The following is an 18,921-nucleotide window of genomic DNA, read 5'->3' as shown; positions in this document are numbered from 1 at the left end:
CTTTATTATCATAAATAAAAACATCCCTACTAATGATCTATACAGCCATTAGTTAAGAGGCAAAACATTAATGAGGCCTATACTGACTGCACACACTAGAGGGCGATAAAAAGCAAAAAATAAAAACCAGAGGACTTTAAAGACAAAACACTGGATCATAACGGAACATTTTCTAGGCACAAAACTATGTTTGTAAAATACTACCTGTGTTTACATTTAGAAAGATAGTAGTTTTTATTCCACCCCTGAGTTCCACAAAAACTGATTTATCTGCCAAGTGACAGCTCTAGAGAGGCTTAAAGACTCAAATCACAGCAGCAAATAATGTTTTCTATTATATATCTTTATGTTAATTCTTAAAGAAGAAAACAGAAGGCCCTTAAACATGGAACGGTAAATGAAGAGAAAAAAGGAAAACCAGGGACATTTCATGACATGAAAAAAAAAAAAAAACCATCTTAAGCAAGCACATATTGAGTGCACAAATCTGTTAGGATTCTTATGCCTGTCAAACCTAACACTACCCTCCTGTCCACATATGTTAAGAGGCTTTTCTTTTTTTCCCCTGCCTTTCCCTCATACTCTACAACTAAAGAACATGTAACAAGAAGTATTCTCAGTAAATGGCTATGCTGCCAACATGACCTTTTGACTACTACGTGAAGAAATATTAGACTAAAAGCAAGCAGGTAGTCCTATCAGAAGGTTTACATTTGGATCATTTAATACTCACCCAGCTATAAAATGCTACAGGTTACTTAAAACCTCAGTCCTTCAAAGCAGTTGCTGGGGGCAAAATGACTGGTTGCATATGGTTCTAAGGTATGGTGAGAGCAGTACTGTTTGCATACAGATGACCACGGGCTTTAGTGCTCAGCTCTCCACAGAACCAGTGCGTTTCCAATCAATTATGGTCAAATCACCTGACAGAACCTCAGTCAGCACTGTAGAGAGTTTGCTCTCTCACGAGCAAAAATGAGCCTCTTCAAAGAGCCTCTCCTTTGCTGTACGCAATACTTACATGCATGTGTTATTAATAGCATCATCTGGACAATGTCCTGAGCAGTAGCACTTAAGAAAAGGTAAGGTGTCCTCTGGAGCGAGTGTTACTCCATTCGCTTGTTTCTTTTGGTCAGGATTTGTCTTCATTCCTGTGCCATGAAGCATGCTGTCTGGATTTTGACCTGGACATTTTAGGAAAAAAAAAAAAAGAAAAAAAAAAAAAAAGGAAATATTTTTGCATCTCTCTGATAACTGTTCAAGAGCTTTACAAGCAAAACACGACAATAGAATAATTACATTAACAAATAATTGAATTACATAGGACGTAAGAACCTCCTCTCCCAAGATTATGGCAGAAATTTGAGTTAATTATTTTGTTCTAGAAATACCTAGCTCAAATATTTGGTATCTTCACCCTAGATCTTCCAATCATAATCAATATAAACAGAAAGGGGATATTTTCCCTTCTTGAGGTGAGGCAGAAAAGTAGTGATGTAACTGGTAAGGATTTTCTGAAGAAAGGCTTTCTCATTCATGTGTTTAGAAAACCAAAATGCTGACCGCTTGATAACCACAATAGTATAATTTTATGCATGACTGAACATACTTAATATGCAATTTTCTAATTTTCTGAACTAAAGTAATTTTTTATGGATTCACAGTCTCATAGAAGAGCAGTAATAACTCCAGAATCTCTTGGGTTTTTTGATCTCTGTATGCATTAGTACTTCAAAACAGAGCTAAAGTAAATCTTGTTTGCAAATTAAATTTCAGTAAATGACATGAACATCCACACAAACGAGCTTTCAAGAGAATAAAAATAGGGCTAAATTACATTCCAAGTAGCCCTCAATTTCTCAACAGGAGAGAAGTTGAGCATCATTTGTTATAGTTCATATTATTAAAGTGCTTTTGTGAATGTAGGCATTCAGAAGAAAAATCCCATCTGTTTTCTTCTCAGTGAACAACATCCAGAAAAAAAAATTTAGGAACATTATCTGCCTCATTTGGAACATGCTTTGTGACCACTATATGAGATGAGAACATCTTCATCCGTCTCCTCCAGCTTTATTATGCATAATTTTACCAATTAAAAAAAAAAAAAACCCTCTGTCTATCACCTAGCAGTATTCTTGGCTCTAAGTCTTCAAGGTGTGAACCAAATAGAGCTAGAGGAGTTGTGAACAGACTGGCACCTGCACTGACACAGTTTACAGCAAGCCTCTGCAGTAGGCTCGGTGTGCGAGATAAGAGAACAGCCAGTTAGGACTGATAGAAGCTTCTACAAATCCAGATATAATTAAAAAAGTGGAGGTACCTCAGGACCTCTCGAAAAGATTTTAGCCACAATAAAAATTTCAATTTAAATAATAATAATAATAATAATAATAATAATAATAATAATAATAATAATAAAAAATATTTTGACCAGGAAACTCACAGTCTCTTTTAACAGATGCTTGTGGCTTCGTGTCAAACCCACCAAACACTGGCTGTAGAGTAATGAGAGCATTACTCTCATATTGTACCTTGCTTGAAAGATGTGCAGAAAAACTTAATTAACCCCCTGTGCAGATACCTCTCTCTGTACCACTCTATTGCAACATACACTATACCACTCAGTGAAACGTGCGATTAAGTATTTGTGAAATTTGATCTTATTATTCTTTAAAAAAGCGGATTGCAGGCTTCCTTATCTAATTAACACAGCACACCCAGTGCATTGGCCCAATTCAGCCATTTCCCTGAAAGGACGGACACTGTGCCTTTCTCAGATACAATTAAGAGTGTATCTGAAGAAAGTACGGCACCACTTACCTAAACCCTCAACCCACTTAGCCCCATGCTTTATTTGGAAGGTAGTTTTCAAACAGTACTTCAGTAACGCCCGAGTTAAATATTCCCGATAGGTACAGACTGCGAACAAGAAGGTCCAGTGCTGGAATAACACAGAGGTTACCTGTGCAATAGCTATTTCCTATTTAACCAAAAGGAATTTTGCACGTATGAAATATCAGCTCGTCCACTTGTCTTCTCTTTCTACAGTTTTCTTCCCAGCACAAACTGAAAGCTCATGTTAATACAGTGCTATAGATGTTACACAACATTCTGTATTCACATTTAAGAGATCCTTACCTGCTCAGAGAACAGGTAATTCCAATTAACATCTAAAGGAAAAGTCCACTGTGTATGTACAAATATTGTCTTTCCTTCTATTTTTGTTGAACTACTAATATATATTTCCTAATTAATAGTATAAAACTCCCTTTATCTTCAGGGACATTCCACATGTTTAAAGTCTGAATAGCTGACGATCGATGTCTCACAGTCACTCATCTGTTTTCCTACCCCGACCACTGAATGCAGCACGCTTTCAACTTGTAAGAAGAGAAATCAAGGAACCCTTAAAGCAGGGCTTCTATCTTAAAGATGCTAGGTATGGGGAAGAGAGTTGAATATGGAAAACGACTTGGCTTCCAGTCACCTGAGATGTTAAGAGGGCAGATCAAGATCCGAATCGGGGCACAGGATGTTTCATTGCTCTTTTTCCCACTTAATAGATACTGGGTGAACGGGTAAGAGTGAATGAAGGATGTGCCCAAATGACATCTTGCTTCAGGAACCACCTGCCCTTCTTGCACCAGTGCTCTCGCTATGCCCCACCCTCAGTGCTCCACCTCTCAAACATTCACACTGCTTTATCCTCCTGCTGGGAGTGGGACAGAGAAAGGGAGGATCACGTTTCAGGGATCTTGTGACACTACACTACTTGATGATGCAATTAATGGGTTCTTTTCCATGACACATGCAGTTGTCAGCTCTGCGGTGCAGCTAAAAGCACACATAGGCCAGTCTTACATAACCTTCAAAGGTGTAAATGCTATGCATTAACACACACACAGCTTCAAAAGAAAAAAGTTTGCACTGAAATACAGTACCCAGGGATTTCAGGGACAGCAAAGCTCCTTTTGCCATTATTTCCTACCCTCTACCTGTAAACTGCACAGGGCTGGTTGGGCAGAACAGTATATATTGGCAGCAAATAAACTGTCACACACTGGAGGACTTGTTCAAGATCCTGGACCAGCTTCAGCCTGTTTGTCCAGCATCATATACCTTTAAACATACAAACTGCTCTATAGTGTATATTTTACCACATTTCAAAAACTTACAACACTAAATGAAGTATCAGAGTGATCGTGAGCTGGAACATTCTCCTCTTCTCATGTAACCACAGCATAAGACAATAAAGAGAAATAAGCTGATGGGGCTTCAGGTTCCCAGTTTGCCACGTGCTCTGCCCCATCACAACATTGTCTCATACATACCGCATTAATTTTAAATTTCTAGAAGAGTGAACAACTGCTACAGATAAGAAGGCATTAAAATGGCTTTCTGTTTAAAATGATACTTTTTTAATAACAAAGAACAACTGCTAATGTATCATATCCAGCCCTTGATCAAAAATACAAATTATACAAAGACCTACTACTTCCAATCACAGAAAATAAGTTGGACTATAAAATGTATTTTAAAGAACAACAGTATATTAAAAACCCCACTATATGTTAGAAAAGTAAGTCTACTTGAAAGCATGGCTTCAAATACTAATATTAATGTGGATAATCTTTAACAGGTACTGTGCGTGACAGGGAAGTGTTATTAACCACTAAAAACTGACCTAACTTGGTTGCAACTCAATGCCAGGATACATATTAATTTCATTAAGTCTTCTGATCTAAGAAAAGATTTGTACAACCCATAAAAACCGCCCTATTAAGAAATGCAGAGACAGAGAACAGTGAGAGAAGACAAATACACAAGCCAAATTATGCCTATAGTACCTTACTTAACTGTATCCCCTCTACCTCCACAATAAATTTGCAATGCTAGAACATAGCCTACAGCGTTCAAACTGTTCAATAGCTTTCTCAATTCATAATGGTATAATTAATATAGATGTTCCACATAAAAACCTTTTTATTCCAGAGTACATTATCCTTAAAAGGGATTTATCCTAGCAGAACTGCAGTACTCTCAGTATTTCTTTGTGGCCACTCTGATCCAAGCCGCTACAACCCAACAAATCCAGTATTTTAATAAAAAGAATCTTTGTCAGATGACCACCTTCACCTGCCTTTCTGCTGATGCTAAAGCTGGTCGCTGGGGCTAGCTGATGCTCAGGACTTGCCCACGCTGGGCTCTTCTATGAGAGATGAAAGTTGTACCCAAGCTCTTTATGTTAGGTAAGCCTCCCTATGAAAAAGGCACACCTTGAAATTTTTGTGTGGTGGTTTTAAACTACTACTTCTTGCTTTAGCATGCAGATACTGCAAAACCATCCACTCCAACGAGGACGTTTCACCTAGCACAAGCTTTCATAATGATTTAACACGTACTGCTCTGTGAATTAAACCTTGGTACAACTGATACAGTTTGAGTAGAATATTAGTACTTTTCTTAAAACACAAAATAATTTAAAGAATCAAAAAAACCCCCAGTTTTGTGAGTGCAAAGAAAATATCTCAAATGCTTCTGTGAGCTCTGTGTCTGGCATTTTAACCATAATTCTCCCCATAGTGCTTTTTTATATATCAAGCTTGTGATCTCCGAAGACCAGGCATGTTAGAGGTAGCTCCATCTAGCAGAACTGGTTCCTAAAAATCACAGCATGTTCCCAGACTGCTTGTTTAAAATCTCTCTCTAGCACCCTCCAGCTCTCCCAGGAGCTACACCAGTGCTCACCACAGACAGCCAGTCCCTGCCCCCCTACCTTCCCAACGCGCAGTCCCGAGCCCCTGCTCCCGCTTCCCTTCCCCAAACAAGTCACTTCTGAAGACTACTCTGTTCATATGTATTCAACACAAAAGCCAGAGATAAGAAAACTTTATCTGTATTTTACTTAAAAAGTACACTGCATTCTAATTTAAACTACATGGACTTTTAAAGAATAAAATTACTTAAACCTAAATTTGAAATTGTAATAAAGAAATAGATAATCTTTTAATAATCCATTAAAATAACTTAAATCAGACAAATATTTAACAATACATGTTTGCTGGCAGTGTTTCAGACAGATGCAGCCACTGGGGGAATCACTGGTAAACAGAACTACGCTGTCCGCAAGCAACAGATCAGCTTCTGACGACTCTCGGTTCCTTCTACAGATTTTAGAATATTTTTTTATTTCAGATTAGTTCATATGTTTAAATTCAGTAACTATTTCACCTGAAATTCAGAAAGGGCATGAAAGTAAAAAAAAAAAAAAAAAAAAAAAAAAAAAAAAAAAAAAAAAAAAAAAAAAAAAAAAAAAAAAAAAAAAAAAAAAAAGTAGTATCCTTTTCTAGATCAAATCATTGAATAAAACTAAATATGACAGTGAAATCAAACCCCAACATTTTTTTTTCAGTTCACTGATGGACAATGCCAACTTTAGTAAGTCTGTTTTAATATTGAACATTAACACTAATTATTTTTAAATTTAACTTTTAATAAACCTTTCTTCATACATATTGGATGTTATTACTATGTTTTTACTCAACTAATTTACAAGGATTAAAATACTGGTCTGCGCTGTCTCTGAAGAGCACATAAAGGTATGATGAACCACATATCTAACATCATATGCTAAACTGACAGTAATGAAGTACAAAATTTAGGAGAACGTGTTTAAGTATACATTAAGTTCTTTCACTATTCCATTACATCTATTGATTAGTTATGCTCATCAATGCATTATGAAAAGAAAGAATGAACTCTACTTGGAAGTAAAACTGATTATCTCAACTAAAACCCTGCACTAGTGGGAAGACAAAAAGCGCATTTGCCACAGCCCTCAAATTGCAACTGAAGCTGATAAACTCTTGCCTCAGATGGGCAAAAGTAGGTGGATGAAGATGCAGAGCAAGTCACAGGTCTAAAGATATTGCAAAAGCCCTCCACAGCCAGAAAGGAAATATAAAAATGCTTTTCTTGAAGAGCTTGCTATTAAATTTAGCCATCTGCTACCCAGGTTTATTTTCAATCACTTCTCAACGTAAGTGAAAAAGTCCCATAAGCTGTAAAGAAGAGACGATCCAAAGGGTAGCCACTGCCCCCTGCTCTGCAGTACCGACCTGAGAAGCAGCAGCCGCTCAGCAATAGTTTCATGGAATTGCCTCCATTTTCTGCTGCTGTTGTAAGAGTATTTTCACATGAATCAACACTTGCAGTCACCTGCTTTTTAGTTACCCATTAAGGAATCTGGTGTGCCTATATACATGCACGTATACAGACACACGCACTTGCTATTATCATTCTCTCAGGTCTTGGTAAGCCCCGAGATTCCCAACATTTTGAAGAAGCCTCCAAAACAAGTGAGGGAGCAAACCATTAAGCTGCATGCCAGAGACTGAAAGCATGCATGCTGGGTGTTTCTACTTTCTCTGCTTTCCCTCCTCTTTCTGTAAATCACACAAATTCTCTCCAATTCCTCACGTGTCTTCTCCACCTCTATTGGTTCCTTTATGGTCCATTTTTGTAACATCCTGCATACACGTTCCTTGCTGAAACTATTCTTTTCACTTTCAATTTCCACTTTTAAGACTTTTCACTTCAGATTTCCTATTTCCTATGACAATTTCCAATAGGTGATGACTATCAACTTTATTTTCCCCCCGCCCCCAACACAACTCGTCCATGAATCTAGGGACAAGCAGAGAGACTTGACTGTTTTTCTACTCACCACCCCTAGAAACCAAGCATATTTCATATGGTTGAAGACAAGCCCTTAGGCAACTTGCATCAAAGAAACAACATTTCAGCAAGCTCAACTTTCCCATGGCTTTCAGAACTCGCTCAGTATTGATTTGAAAGTCAGAAATATTCTCAAGGCAAGGCAATTGCTTTTTCACAAGCTGAAAAAAAATTTACAAGGTCTTTAAATTTCATTTAGGTATCATATTTATTAGAAGTTATTTACTGAAGCGTTATTAACAAATGTGTTCATGGAAGGAGTTAAAGCAATTTAGTTTTAAGTCACTAGAAGACCTGTCTATCTGTATTATTATTTGTATCTAGAGGGAAAAAAAATTGTTCCTTGAGTTGCTATTGCCTTTGAGTAAAATGCTGAACATGAACACAGAGGGGTAACCAGGATTTCAGTACAAAGAACAAAGCATATCACTCCCAACTTCTTCAAGGGAAGAAGCTGTTATCTTCTGCAAGAAACAGTAAAACTGCTTGAACACTGGCAGAACAAGCTCCACTGCAAATAGCTGTGTCCGAGAGTATTTTAGAGTGGAAGAGACCTCTAGAAGTCACCTGGTACCACCACCTGGTCAAAGCAGGACCAACTTCTAAGTTAGACCAGATTGTTCAAAGTCATTCTCGTCAAGTTTGGACTAATGGATATTGCGCCACCTCTCCAGGCAGCCTGTTCTAATGCTTAACCACATTCACAATGAACATTTCTTTCCTAATTTCTCACCAGAATTTCCTTTATTGAGATTTGTGTCCATTACCAATCTAATCACCTCAGTGCTACCCAAAATAGTTATAAATTCGTACTATAAACTTCAGTTACACCCAACACAGGCTACTTCTGCCCAAACAGATCGAGCTAATTCTTGCCAATTAAGAATTGTATGTCCACAAGAGGAAGAGGGACTGGTCTTGAGAATTTCCCTCTCCCAACTTAACCAATGTAATGAACATGGAAGAATCCTGGATTTATGTTTGTTTTGTTGCTTTCAACCTTGAAATCTTTGCTGCAATGGCAAAGCTTCAAACCAAGACCCATGCTCTTCTTCACTCCTAAAATATGTGTGTGCCCGCCTACACACACACAGAGTGAATTAAGCCAAACATCAGCGCTTAAAGCACATACCTAGAAGTTAGGAGACACTATTCTAAGTCCCCACAGGCTAAAAAGATGAAAGTACTCAAATAACTTGGCTATTATACTGGAACACTTGTCCAGTGTTGGAAGAAAAGTGTTTACAATTCTGTAGGCTGCACACAACCATACGGGAAGCTTCAGTGTGCTCATGGTAGCCTCCTGGACTGAACGCCACAGGGAACTCGAAAGGAAGAATGGCAGTTTTAAACATCTTTAACACACTGCAATTCTGCACAGATCCAGAGAGAGGATTTCTGTCCTGTAAAAGCTTAGCTGTGAATGTATGTGTGGGACGGTACTTGAAAGAGCTTAAAGATGATCCTCCTTGCACTGAGGCACCCTTCATTTAATTCGGGTCTTAGTGTAGTTGACAGCTCATCCCTGGCCAAATCCAGGTAAATATCTTCAGCGTCATTTGTATTTGCTGCTTAGTAAAGGTCTGGGTTACGTTTAAGGGTACAGCCTTGTGCTCTGTCTAAGCGCATCCCCCTACCCAGGTTATAAGCTGCGGCAGTTCCCAAAAAACCTTGGCACTTGGCTACAGAAGGATAAATGCCAGCACATGGGAAGAGGCAAGATCCAGTGGCTTGGAAGGGGCAGGTCCATTACACATTTGATGCAAGTCTGCTCTTAAAATCAGCTGTCAAGCTATGTATCAAGCACAGTCCCGATAGAGACAGCTCTGCTAAATCCTTTAATCAAATATTGCAGGTACACACCAGAAACAGAACATAAAGATTGTCGTTTGGGTACTTATCAGGCCTCCTCCTCTCTCCATTTTAATGGGTTCATTGAATTGTTATTCTTCAAAGTAAATTGCTCAAAGAATATCTCAAAATAAAATCAAGCACTAAGTAGTAATTGATGTAAGTATGAAAAGAGAAAATAAACCCTTTTATATACAAGTACTAAAACAGCAGTACCAAATTAGTCTTGTCTCCTTCCCTCGAACCACATGGAAAGCTCCGTGTGCTCAACTCAAACCTTCCAGAGGTGCACAGCTGGGAGAACAGGAAATCTTATACAGAGACCAGCTATGGATGTACGTGCTTGATGGGCATGCAGAGCACTTCTGTTCATGTCCCAAACATGAGAATGTGGTACCACTAGCAGCTCAGATACCATTCTGCTGTTCTGACACCTCTCTGAACTACAAGCGATTTCAGAACCAGGTCTGGCAGGTACAGTTGCTAATAAGGAGTAAGGAAATAATAATAAAATGGATTTTCCTCCAAACTAGTTATAATCTTTATACTTAAGCTTCAATTCCTGACAGAGCATGAGACACTCACATTGGTTGGTTCCCAATACTTTTTAATTCAATCCACTTTGACAGAGGAGTAAAAGTCCTAATGATAATTGGATTTTGAGAAGTTTTTGAGAACAGGTGGCTGGAAAGACAACAGACATACAAACGAGTATTTCCACTAACTGAAAACCAGGCTATTGTGAACATCACATCGCCTCACCTTGGCCCATCGAGTAGGCATAACGAGTTTATTTAGATTAGTTATGCCACACTATCTCTTGGCTGCTGGGAGCATCAGAAGGCACAGGGAACTGCGCACTGCATTTCTTCTGTGGGTCAAGTTCAAAGGGATCAAAGACACACACATATAGGAAACTGAAATTCAGAAAGTCAGACCTTCAATTCTGCTGCTCATATAACTTGCTCCACAGCGTACTATGCATTTCTGGTATTGTCTCTTTTTAAGCATTTGCTAAAATACACCTAATCTATAATCTATGCTACAACAGCACATGACCACTGTAATGTCCTCCTTTTTAGGGAAGTGTCTATATGGAACGTCAGGCAGATAAGCCACCTGCCTGCAAAAGAACAAAAACCAAAACCCAAATCAAAAAAACCCTACCCCAATCACTGGAATACACACATCTCTCAAGTTACAGATGAAAAATATAAACTTATTTCAACTAGTACGTATTTACCTTGAACGTGGAGAATGATAAGCAGGTAGGCTCCAAGCAATCGCTCATACACTCTCTGTCGAGTCATTGTTCGCTTTTAATCCTTCCTGTGCAAAGCAGCTGGCCCTTCTGCTTGGCAGAGGTTAAGCTTAGTCTGCTCTGTGAAGCCTAATACAAGGTTTGGTGCTTGACTAAAAAGATGATTTTGTAACTTTTCCAACTTTGTTTCCTGAAAGATACAGTAAAAAAAAGTGTTAAGAAACTCCTTGCATTCTGAAACAAGAAAACACACAATTTCTAATCACGCTGATCATACCCATGTGGCTGCAAAAAATAATTAAAAATGCATATGCTTATTAAGATTAATAACTGAAAATATTAGCCATATTTACTATCCAACTGAACAGCAGGGTTCTTCTGAAATACACATTTTTGGTAACAACACAGAGGAATGTTTTAACATTCCTATCAAAAATATTAAGTATGTTAACTCACTAGTCACAGCCATATATTTTAGACTCACATACAGCTATCACAGGTAATATTCAATAGATTGACATGTAAATCTGTTTGAAAACGATTTTCTTCACAGAAATTAAAACTTACGCTTATTATTTTTCTTAAAAACGAAACTCGGTGACTTCCCATAATAATGCAGGGGAAAAAGCAACACCATGTTGAGCCACCAGTCGAAAAATGCTTGCAGAGAAGCTTTATGGCAATAAACCATCAGCCTCTCTGCTGGATGAAAGCTGAATTTGTATGAAAATAGTTTTGTTACCTAATTTTACTGACAAGGTTACTTTCGTCTTCTAGAATAGTACTACATCTTTAAAAAAACAAGTGCAATCTCATTTAACATTTGAAAGAAGAAATTAATTTCTCACTTAGCATCAGCTATATTCCAGCTCCCCTTCCTGTAGACTACTACGTGGTGCAGTGTTTGCTGGAGAAAAGAAAGTTAGCTCAGTTCACAACACCAATGAACACTTGTTATTAATCTCTGTTAACTCCAATTCAAAATCCCGATAACCCCTTCTGGATTTCCAAGCTTTGTGCAAATTAATCCCTCCTGAAAAAATTACGCTACTATATGCACACGCCATTTGCTCCGAAAGTAAAATACAACTCTACTCATCCAGTGGATGAACGCATCGCTAAGAGTGCCAAACTGAGTAAGGAGTTCCTTCTTCAGAGCGTGGTAGCTGTGGTCACGTCCTGCTTAGCAAACTTTCTACAGCGATTCACAAGGGAAGCCTAATTGGGCCTCAAGGGGCTAAAAAGCAGCTCGAACACCTAAACAGTTAATCGCAACAAAAGCGACATCGCACAAAGCCCAACAGAGGACTGATTTTGCCTTTCCTCGGCCTCTTGTTTCGGTGGGCTTGACCCCACTGACCCCTGTCAGCCTGGCGCTGCTAATGAATGCCAAAACTGGCGTTTGCTCAGGGACGGGCTGCAATTACTGTTGGTGGCCGCTTCCATCGCCAATAACTCAATCTGTCTGTCGGCGAGACCCAAGAACTTTTCATTTTAATTAGGGCTTCGGAGGCATTTAACATGGAGGCAAATTAGCGGCCAAGCCGGGTCGGGCCGCCCCCGACCCCTGGCCTACTTTTCACACGTCTCTGACTTGTCCCCAACGAGGCGACGGAGAAGCACCAGAGGGAACCCGGGGCGAGCTCCGGGCCCGGCACCTCCCGCCCGCGGGTGATGCTCCCCCAGCGTTTGCCCCAAGATTGCTGCCCGGTTATGGCGGGATGGACTGGGAACGACAAGCTCTGCGGACGTCCGAAGTGCTGGGAACTTCAAAATAAGCCTCAGTAACAAAAATATTCACTCTCTTCAGTGTTTCCTAATGGCAAGCACCAGGACCCATTCTGAGAGCTGACAGGGAACGTCCTTCTAGCTATAAAACCATCAGGCCAGCGACCTAAGTCTGGAAGTATCATTCCCTTATTCTATGTTTCAGCTGCAATGAACTTCAGTCCTCAATAAAACACGTGGAAGGCTAAAACTGCCAACAGCTTGTATGTAGTAAAACAACAAAGGCTTCATTTACAGTATTATTTTTGCAGTCCATCAAGGAAAAAAAAACCCCACTAGTAGTCTGCTTAAAGTATATTTAAAAATCCTTTCCGTCTGTCTTCTCCACGCAAGTTTCGGTAAGGATTATGTATTCTCACTCTTCCACATTTCAAGAGTAGGAGTGTTTTAAGCTTTCAGAAGATTGGTGATCTCACGCCCCAGTTCACGGGCACGGGAACTTAACGTGCAGCGTGTATTTACCACTGTGCTACAGAGTATGTTATCAAAAACATCAAGAAGAAATGGGAGGAAAAAAAAAAGAACATCTTAATGCAACTCACTTCCAATTTCATGGTGATTTTTGTTCAGCGAGACAATCTAAGGTAGTTTTCAAAAACGTTGTCCAAGCCTATTCGAGAGTACAACGCTCTCCACTTAGAACCAGTATTTTGTACCTGAATCTTCCTTTATTTCACTTTTCACAGATATGTATGTATTAAAATGTAAATATGTATTAAAATGTGTATAACAACGTGTAATAAAATGACACCGAGAACAAAATCTGCTGCAATTCCTCATTTTAAAATCACTCTAATTTGAGAATGCTTATCAGCACTTAAAAGAATACCTCAAAAATGGAAAGTAAAAACCCAGCAGGGCTGCAATTCCCCTCTGTCCCCACAAAATGCACATATGACACCTCAATACTATTTCTTGAGTTACCGCTCTGTTTCTGCTACTGCCAGGGTCAAGTTCGCCCTCCGCCAGGAGAGCCCCGCAGGTGGCTGCCAGGCCACCTCGCTGCACCCACAGCGCTGACGGCAACCTTGGGCAGGTGACCTTAAGCCACTGACCAAAACCCAGCGATTCACCATAAAATGTCCCAGTATGAACTACGTGAACTGCAGTGCGGACACACGTCCTATTCTACCGCCCATATTAGAGAGGCAACAAAGCTGTGTCAAAAACGTGACGTGGATGGGTTGAGGCAGTTTTTTCAGTCGCCACAGTAAAATTCAGCAGAGCTTTCCTGCTACAGCTATCAGAAGAGATTTTGGGGATTTTCTACCCATCCTTTGAACTGTTCTTCCTTTTCGTTAGGTAAGTTTCTGAGCTAAACAAACTAAGGCAATCAGGTCTCTTAACAGCCTATGTTGCACTATTGGCAGAAAGGGAAAGTGTTTGTAAACATTTTGTTCTTAAAATCACCTGGCACTCCAATATAGCTATGTACTTTAATAGCTTTAAAAAAAAAAGTTTTTAAAAACAGACTAGTTGTTCTAGCACTTCTAACAAATGCCACAGCCCAAAATGACGTTAGTTACGACCTTCGTATGAGAATAACTTTCACCAAAACCCAAACAAACCGCAGCAACCAAAGTTACATTTGACAAAACTGAAGAGGCCGCAGTGACACCTTTTCTGAGCCCTTTCTGGATTCCCGTTAAAGAGGAAGGCTGGCAGCCCTGCTAAGGCACACAATCTCAAGTGAGCCACAGCTGGAATTTCTCCAAAACCTGCCTGTATTAACGATGACTGCTTCGAATGTGTTAAAGCACCAATTAACACCTGGAATGCTCCTCCGCCGACAGAGTGATGCTGAAGAAATTCAAACCCATAAGCCAATCCCTTGATTTCACAGTCCTCAATCTCTCTTTTTTCCCTATTGTAGCCATGAAGAAGCGTTCAACTATAATCCACTAAAGAGTAATGTTTTCATCAATCGTAACACCCGATTTGTCTACAGTGTAATTTATTATCCTTCCTAAAAATAGTTCATAGAAAAAATCCCTTTGTTATTAAAACTGTGTGGGTTTTTTTCTGAACTGAAGCTCAGCTGTGAATTCATGGGACTATCACGGCAGTCTAGCCCTACACACCATATGACTCCGAATATATGAAGCTAAAGCATGCAAGATATGTCATATGGTCCAAAATGATTCCGAAAGTAGGGAGTTCAGTGCTAACTGTTCTTTAGATGTGGCTGTGTAATACTTTTAACAGCATGATCCCCAAACCAAATGTGCTGCACTGTCCCAAATTTCAATAAAGAATGATAGCGCTGAACGTAACAACAAAGACAGTATTGTAAAGGGGGAACACATAAAAAAAAAGAAACATCAATCTCTGACTTCACAAGAATTAGAACATTAAAACCTTTTCAACAGACGTTTCAAAGCATTTGCAGTAGTACATACAGTACCAAGTAAACGTATTTTCCAAAGAAAAACTGAAAAGTATTAAACATTTCTCCTATGTGTATTACGGGGACAAGAAGTGACTTCGGTAACGGTAAGCATAACACCTCAATCACATGTACAGTTTTGAACACAACTTCGAGGTGGAACAGAATGCCAGCGATAAATTGGACTGTCAGTCTAAGCCAGTATCCAACAACAACTTTTCTATTAGAGCTTAAAAAAAAAAACCTGATACGATGCCACAAAGAAAATTATTAATTTGGATGAAGAAAAGAGGGATTGTAAGAACAGTAAAGAATTCACTACAGGGCAGACGACAAGTAGTTTCAAGAACAGAGATTACTAGGGTAGTTCAAATGGCTTTCAAGGACCTTGAATCAGCTTGATTCAAGAATGCTTACCCGTTTCATTAATGAACTAAGCACGAAAAGTAAGACTTTGATAAACCTTGCTGACAAACATGAATTGTCAGTTCAGCCAAGCTGTATTTATGCAGGAAGATTTGGATCACATGAAGAACTGAAGTAACAGACATGGAATTAGATATAACGGCACGAAATACATCGGGAACTCTGAAGAATTTCTGCCTCACATAGGGTAGGAGTTCATGCATAGGAAGTAGCTACGTCTGAGGACTCAAGCACACCAACCAATTACGGAACATCGGACACATGCCTGTAACTCTAGGATTTCCTAGAGAAATTCCCCAGGGGGAAACAGTAAAACATGAACAGCACAGAGACAATGCGATTGATAAAGCCAATGTATGCCTAGAAGGACTGATAATACTATCTGGAGAACAGGAAAGCCCCCATATGAATGGGGACAAAAAGAAAAGAAAAATATTAATACAGTGAAAGTTGGCAGGGAAATGATTACTCTTTGAAAATGTAACATAGGAATAAACACAAGGAAAGGAAAGACAACTATTCAACCTGAAGAAAATTACTGGTTCAACAACAACTAGGTATGGATTAGCCATTAAAATTTATTTAGATCAGAAATTAGAATAGAATTCCTAACCACTGGTTAGAAGGTACTAGGGCAGTTTTTCAAATAAATGCGAGTCCAAAAACTTAATTAGCCTTTGGTTTACAAAGGCCATCATCTCATGTAGCTGCAGGTGACAGGATGGGGACACACTCTGATCCAGGAGAGCCCTTACAATTCCATTTTGTTGTTCATAATACAAAAAGAGCTATAGTTAACTCCAGCTTATTCAAAGTCAATTAGTCAAATTAACCAATACCACAGCAAGAAGAAAGTTCAAATAAAAGCTTCAGATTCTGTACTGTGTAATTCTGTCAAATCCTTGTACAAGCCTACTTTTTAGACATGTTTCTATTATTTTATTGCAAGGCATGCCTACAGAAATTGTAGCAAAGCGTCATACTGAAACAGCCAAACTAGCTGTGCTTAAGTGCTGTCAAATATGCTAAGCTGGTAATCCATTAATTTATTAATGAATAAAAAATTAGTGCAGGTTAAATCCACCATGCAGGTAAACCCACCACCAAAATCTAGGAAGAAATCGTACGGCTGACGGAGAAGACTGCTGGCTATTGCAAGCTAGCTGGCTGCACGGCCATCAGCAAAAACAACTTCAAATAAGGCCCTATCTGTTTAGGCACTAATCTGTGCAAGCTCACAAAAATAATTGCATAGAACTGTGGACTGTATTAAAATTATTTAAAACTATTAGTGACTACATAAATTTCAAAGACAAAAGATTGTGTAAATTATTTCAGTGTTCCTTCTCCTTCTACAAACCATTGCAAAATCTGAAACATTAAACTAAGCACGCTTGCATGTGTATGTTTATTATATGCTTCTCGAGAGACTGAAATGACAAAATATCTGGATTCTGTTTGTAGGACATTTGTAACCACACGTTTATGACACACGTACTGCAATGGTGGGTTTGTTCATTCAAAACCCACAAGCCCCTAACGACTGCTTTCTGCAGCACAAGAGTTCACAGTCTTAGGAAAGGGCTGCTTCTTTTTGTGCAGCTGGAAGAAAAGTCCCCCAAATCCACCTTGGATACTCTTAACAGAAATCTTATGAAAGGAAGATTTCGCACTGCTTGCAAATATCAAATGCATGTACATTACGGCAAAATTTAGAAGCCCAACTACTAAATTATGATCTATCTGTCTGTTTCATAAACAAAGTTGTTAACCACGAAGAAATTAAAGCCTAGCTGCTTTTTACCATGCCCAACGCAATTAGGTAATTGGGGACGCCACTCATTGGCCTCCTGAATGCCCATGTTACTGTTACTCTGGAATGCCAATTAACTAACTGCTACAAAGTTTCTGCCATTAAATTAACAGTAATGAAATTCAGTAAAACTGTTTTCCCAGTGCCATCAGGAATTCAGATATATCCCAGCGTGGTACAAACATGACACACTCTCTTATTTGAGCATATTCAAATAGGATTTTGCTACACAATTTTTATTCATCTTGACCCGTTTCCCCTCTTTGGTGATTTGCTGGTGGGGAGCTTCTGCCCTTAAGACAACTGGCAAACATTCACCCATGCTCCTTCTACCATAACTGACATCGACTTCTGCTGTTCTACCCAGAAGCTATCATTTTTAAATGTTTTTCTTATCTATTTATCATTTTTGCTAGTTCCTTACTGTCATGCCAGTCAACGTGAAGGAGGAGAAAAGTCTCCACATGTAAAACATTCCATCTCTAAATCTAACAAATCCAAACTGGGAAGGTAACTTCAACCTTTTAAACCTCGTTGGCAAAAAAATTATTTAAAGAATGCCTTCCACTCACTAAACATAAGCAGCAAAAGTCATTAAATTTATTACAAATTTCACGCATCATTACTGAAAATATTATGGTCGTACTATGCCGCCTACCAGACCTATCACACATTTTGGCTCTGGATTACAATTATTTGATACAAACAATACACCTAGGGTGAGGAAGGGAGAAAGCTGGGCCTCAGCCCTGAATATCTATTTGCTCACTTTTTTAAAGTGAATAACACACCCTAAAAAGCAGGACCAGTGCCTTTAAGAGTACAAATGCTTTCATAGGAAGGGTTTCTAAGGTGCAACATCCCTTTCAGCGCTACAAAGAAGACTAATGAATGTTTTCACAGCCTTACAGTAATTTTTTCATAATTTAAGGACAATTGTTCATTAATCTATGTCAAAAAAATCCCCAGACCAAAAAACTGACAGGGTAGGCTTTTATTATACTTAGATCCCATGGCCTTAGCTCGTTTCTGTTACACCTATATAAACCTTTGCCCATGCGTTTTGTCTCCAAAGCGAAGGTGATTATGCAAATTCTGGGACCAGTGAAGAGTTCTCCAGAAACTGGGTTTTTGTTTGGCAGTTTAAAGAGTGCGTTTTTCATTTCGTGGTGCTTAAGTACAACAGCCTGTCTGTCTTTATTTTGGTTACTGCATGTAATCAATCCCAAAGCGTGCTGTACAAAACCATGCCGACGCTGAGGATGCCGCCGACACCGCTTTCTCCTACAAGAGAAGGAGCAAGGAATGGAAACCCCACCACCGTCCGTGGGCCAGCCTGAACACCCTGCCCACGGGAGGGGAGCCCCGGCCGATATTTGGGCAGGGGCACGGTGCTAAAACCCTCCATTTCTTGGGCGGGGTGCTGGTTAGGGAAAGTGGTTATGATTTAAAAAAAAAAAAACCCAAAAAAAGCCACATTACTCGAATTTCAATATTGGTGCAACGAAGCAAATGGCGGCAACAAAGCTGAGACCGTTCCATGGGGGCTTTTGGGGGGCGGGGGCGGTGTGTGGGTTTTTTGGTTGGTTGGGTTTTTTTCCCCCCTTTTTAACATGAAAAATAGGCCGCCGCTCCTCCCCTCCCCCTTCCCCCGCGTTC

The 18,921-nt window shown here is 39.4% G+C and overlaps 1 protein-coding gene across 1 annotated transcript in view; it reads right to left on the bottom strand.

Moving 5' to 3' along the window:
• Nucleotides 1-18,921, bottom strand: part of BMPR1A (bone morphogenetic protein receptor type 1A) — a 40,776-nt gene that overhangs the window by 9,311 nt on the left and 12,544 nt on the right. Inside the window, exons 2-3 of the mRNA XM_009649510.2 lie at nucleotides 10,832-11,039; nucleotides 1,022-1,184 (exon numbers count right to left, since the gene is read on the bottom strand). Of these exons, the coding sequence (XP_009647805.1) occupies nucleotides 1,022-1,184; nucleotides 10,832-10,898 (230 nt within the window). The 5' untranslated portion in view covers nucleotides 10,899-11,039. The remainder of the gene's footprint in view (nucleotides 1-1,021; nucleotides 1,185-10,831; nucleotides 11,040-18,921) is intronic.

The sequence above is a fragment of the Egretta garzetta genome, unplaced genomic scaffold (genome assembly GCF_000687185.1).
Source record: "Egretta garzetta isolate BGI_Z169 unplaced genomic scaffold, ASM68718v1 scaffold280, whole genome shotgun sequence".
NCBI lineage: Eukaryota > Metazoa > Chordata > Aves > Pelecaniformes > Ardeidae > Egretta > Egretta garzetta.
This window is presented reverse-complemented; position numbering and strand designations above follow the sequence as displayed.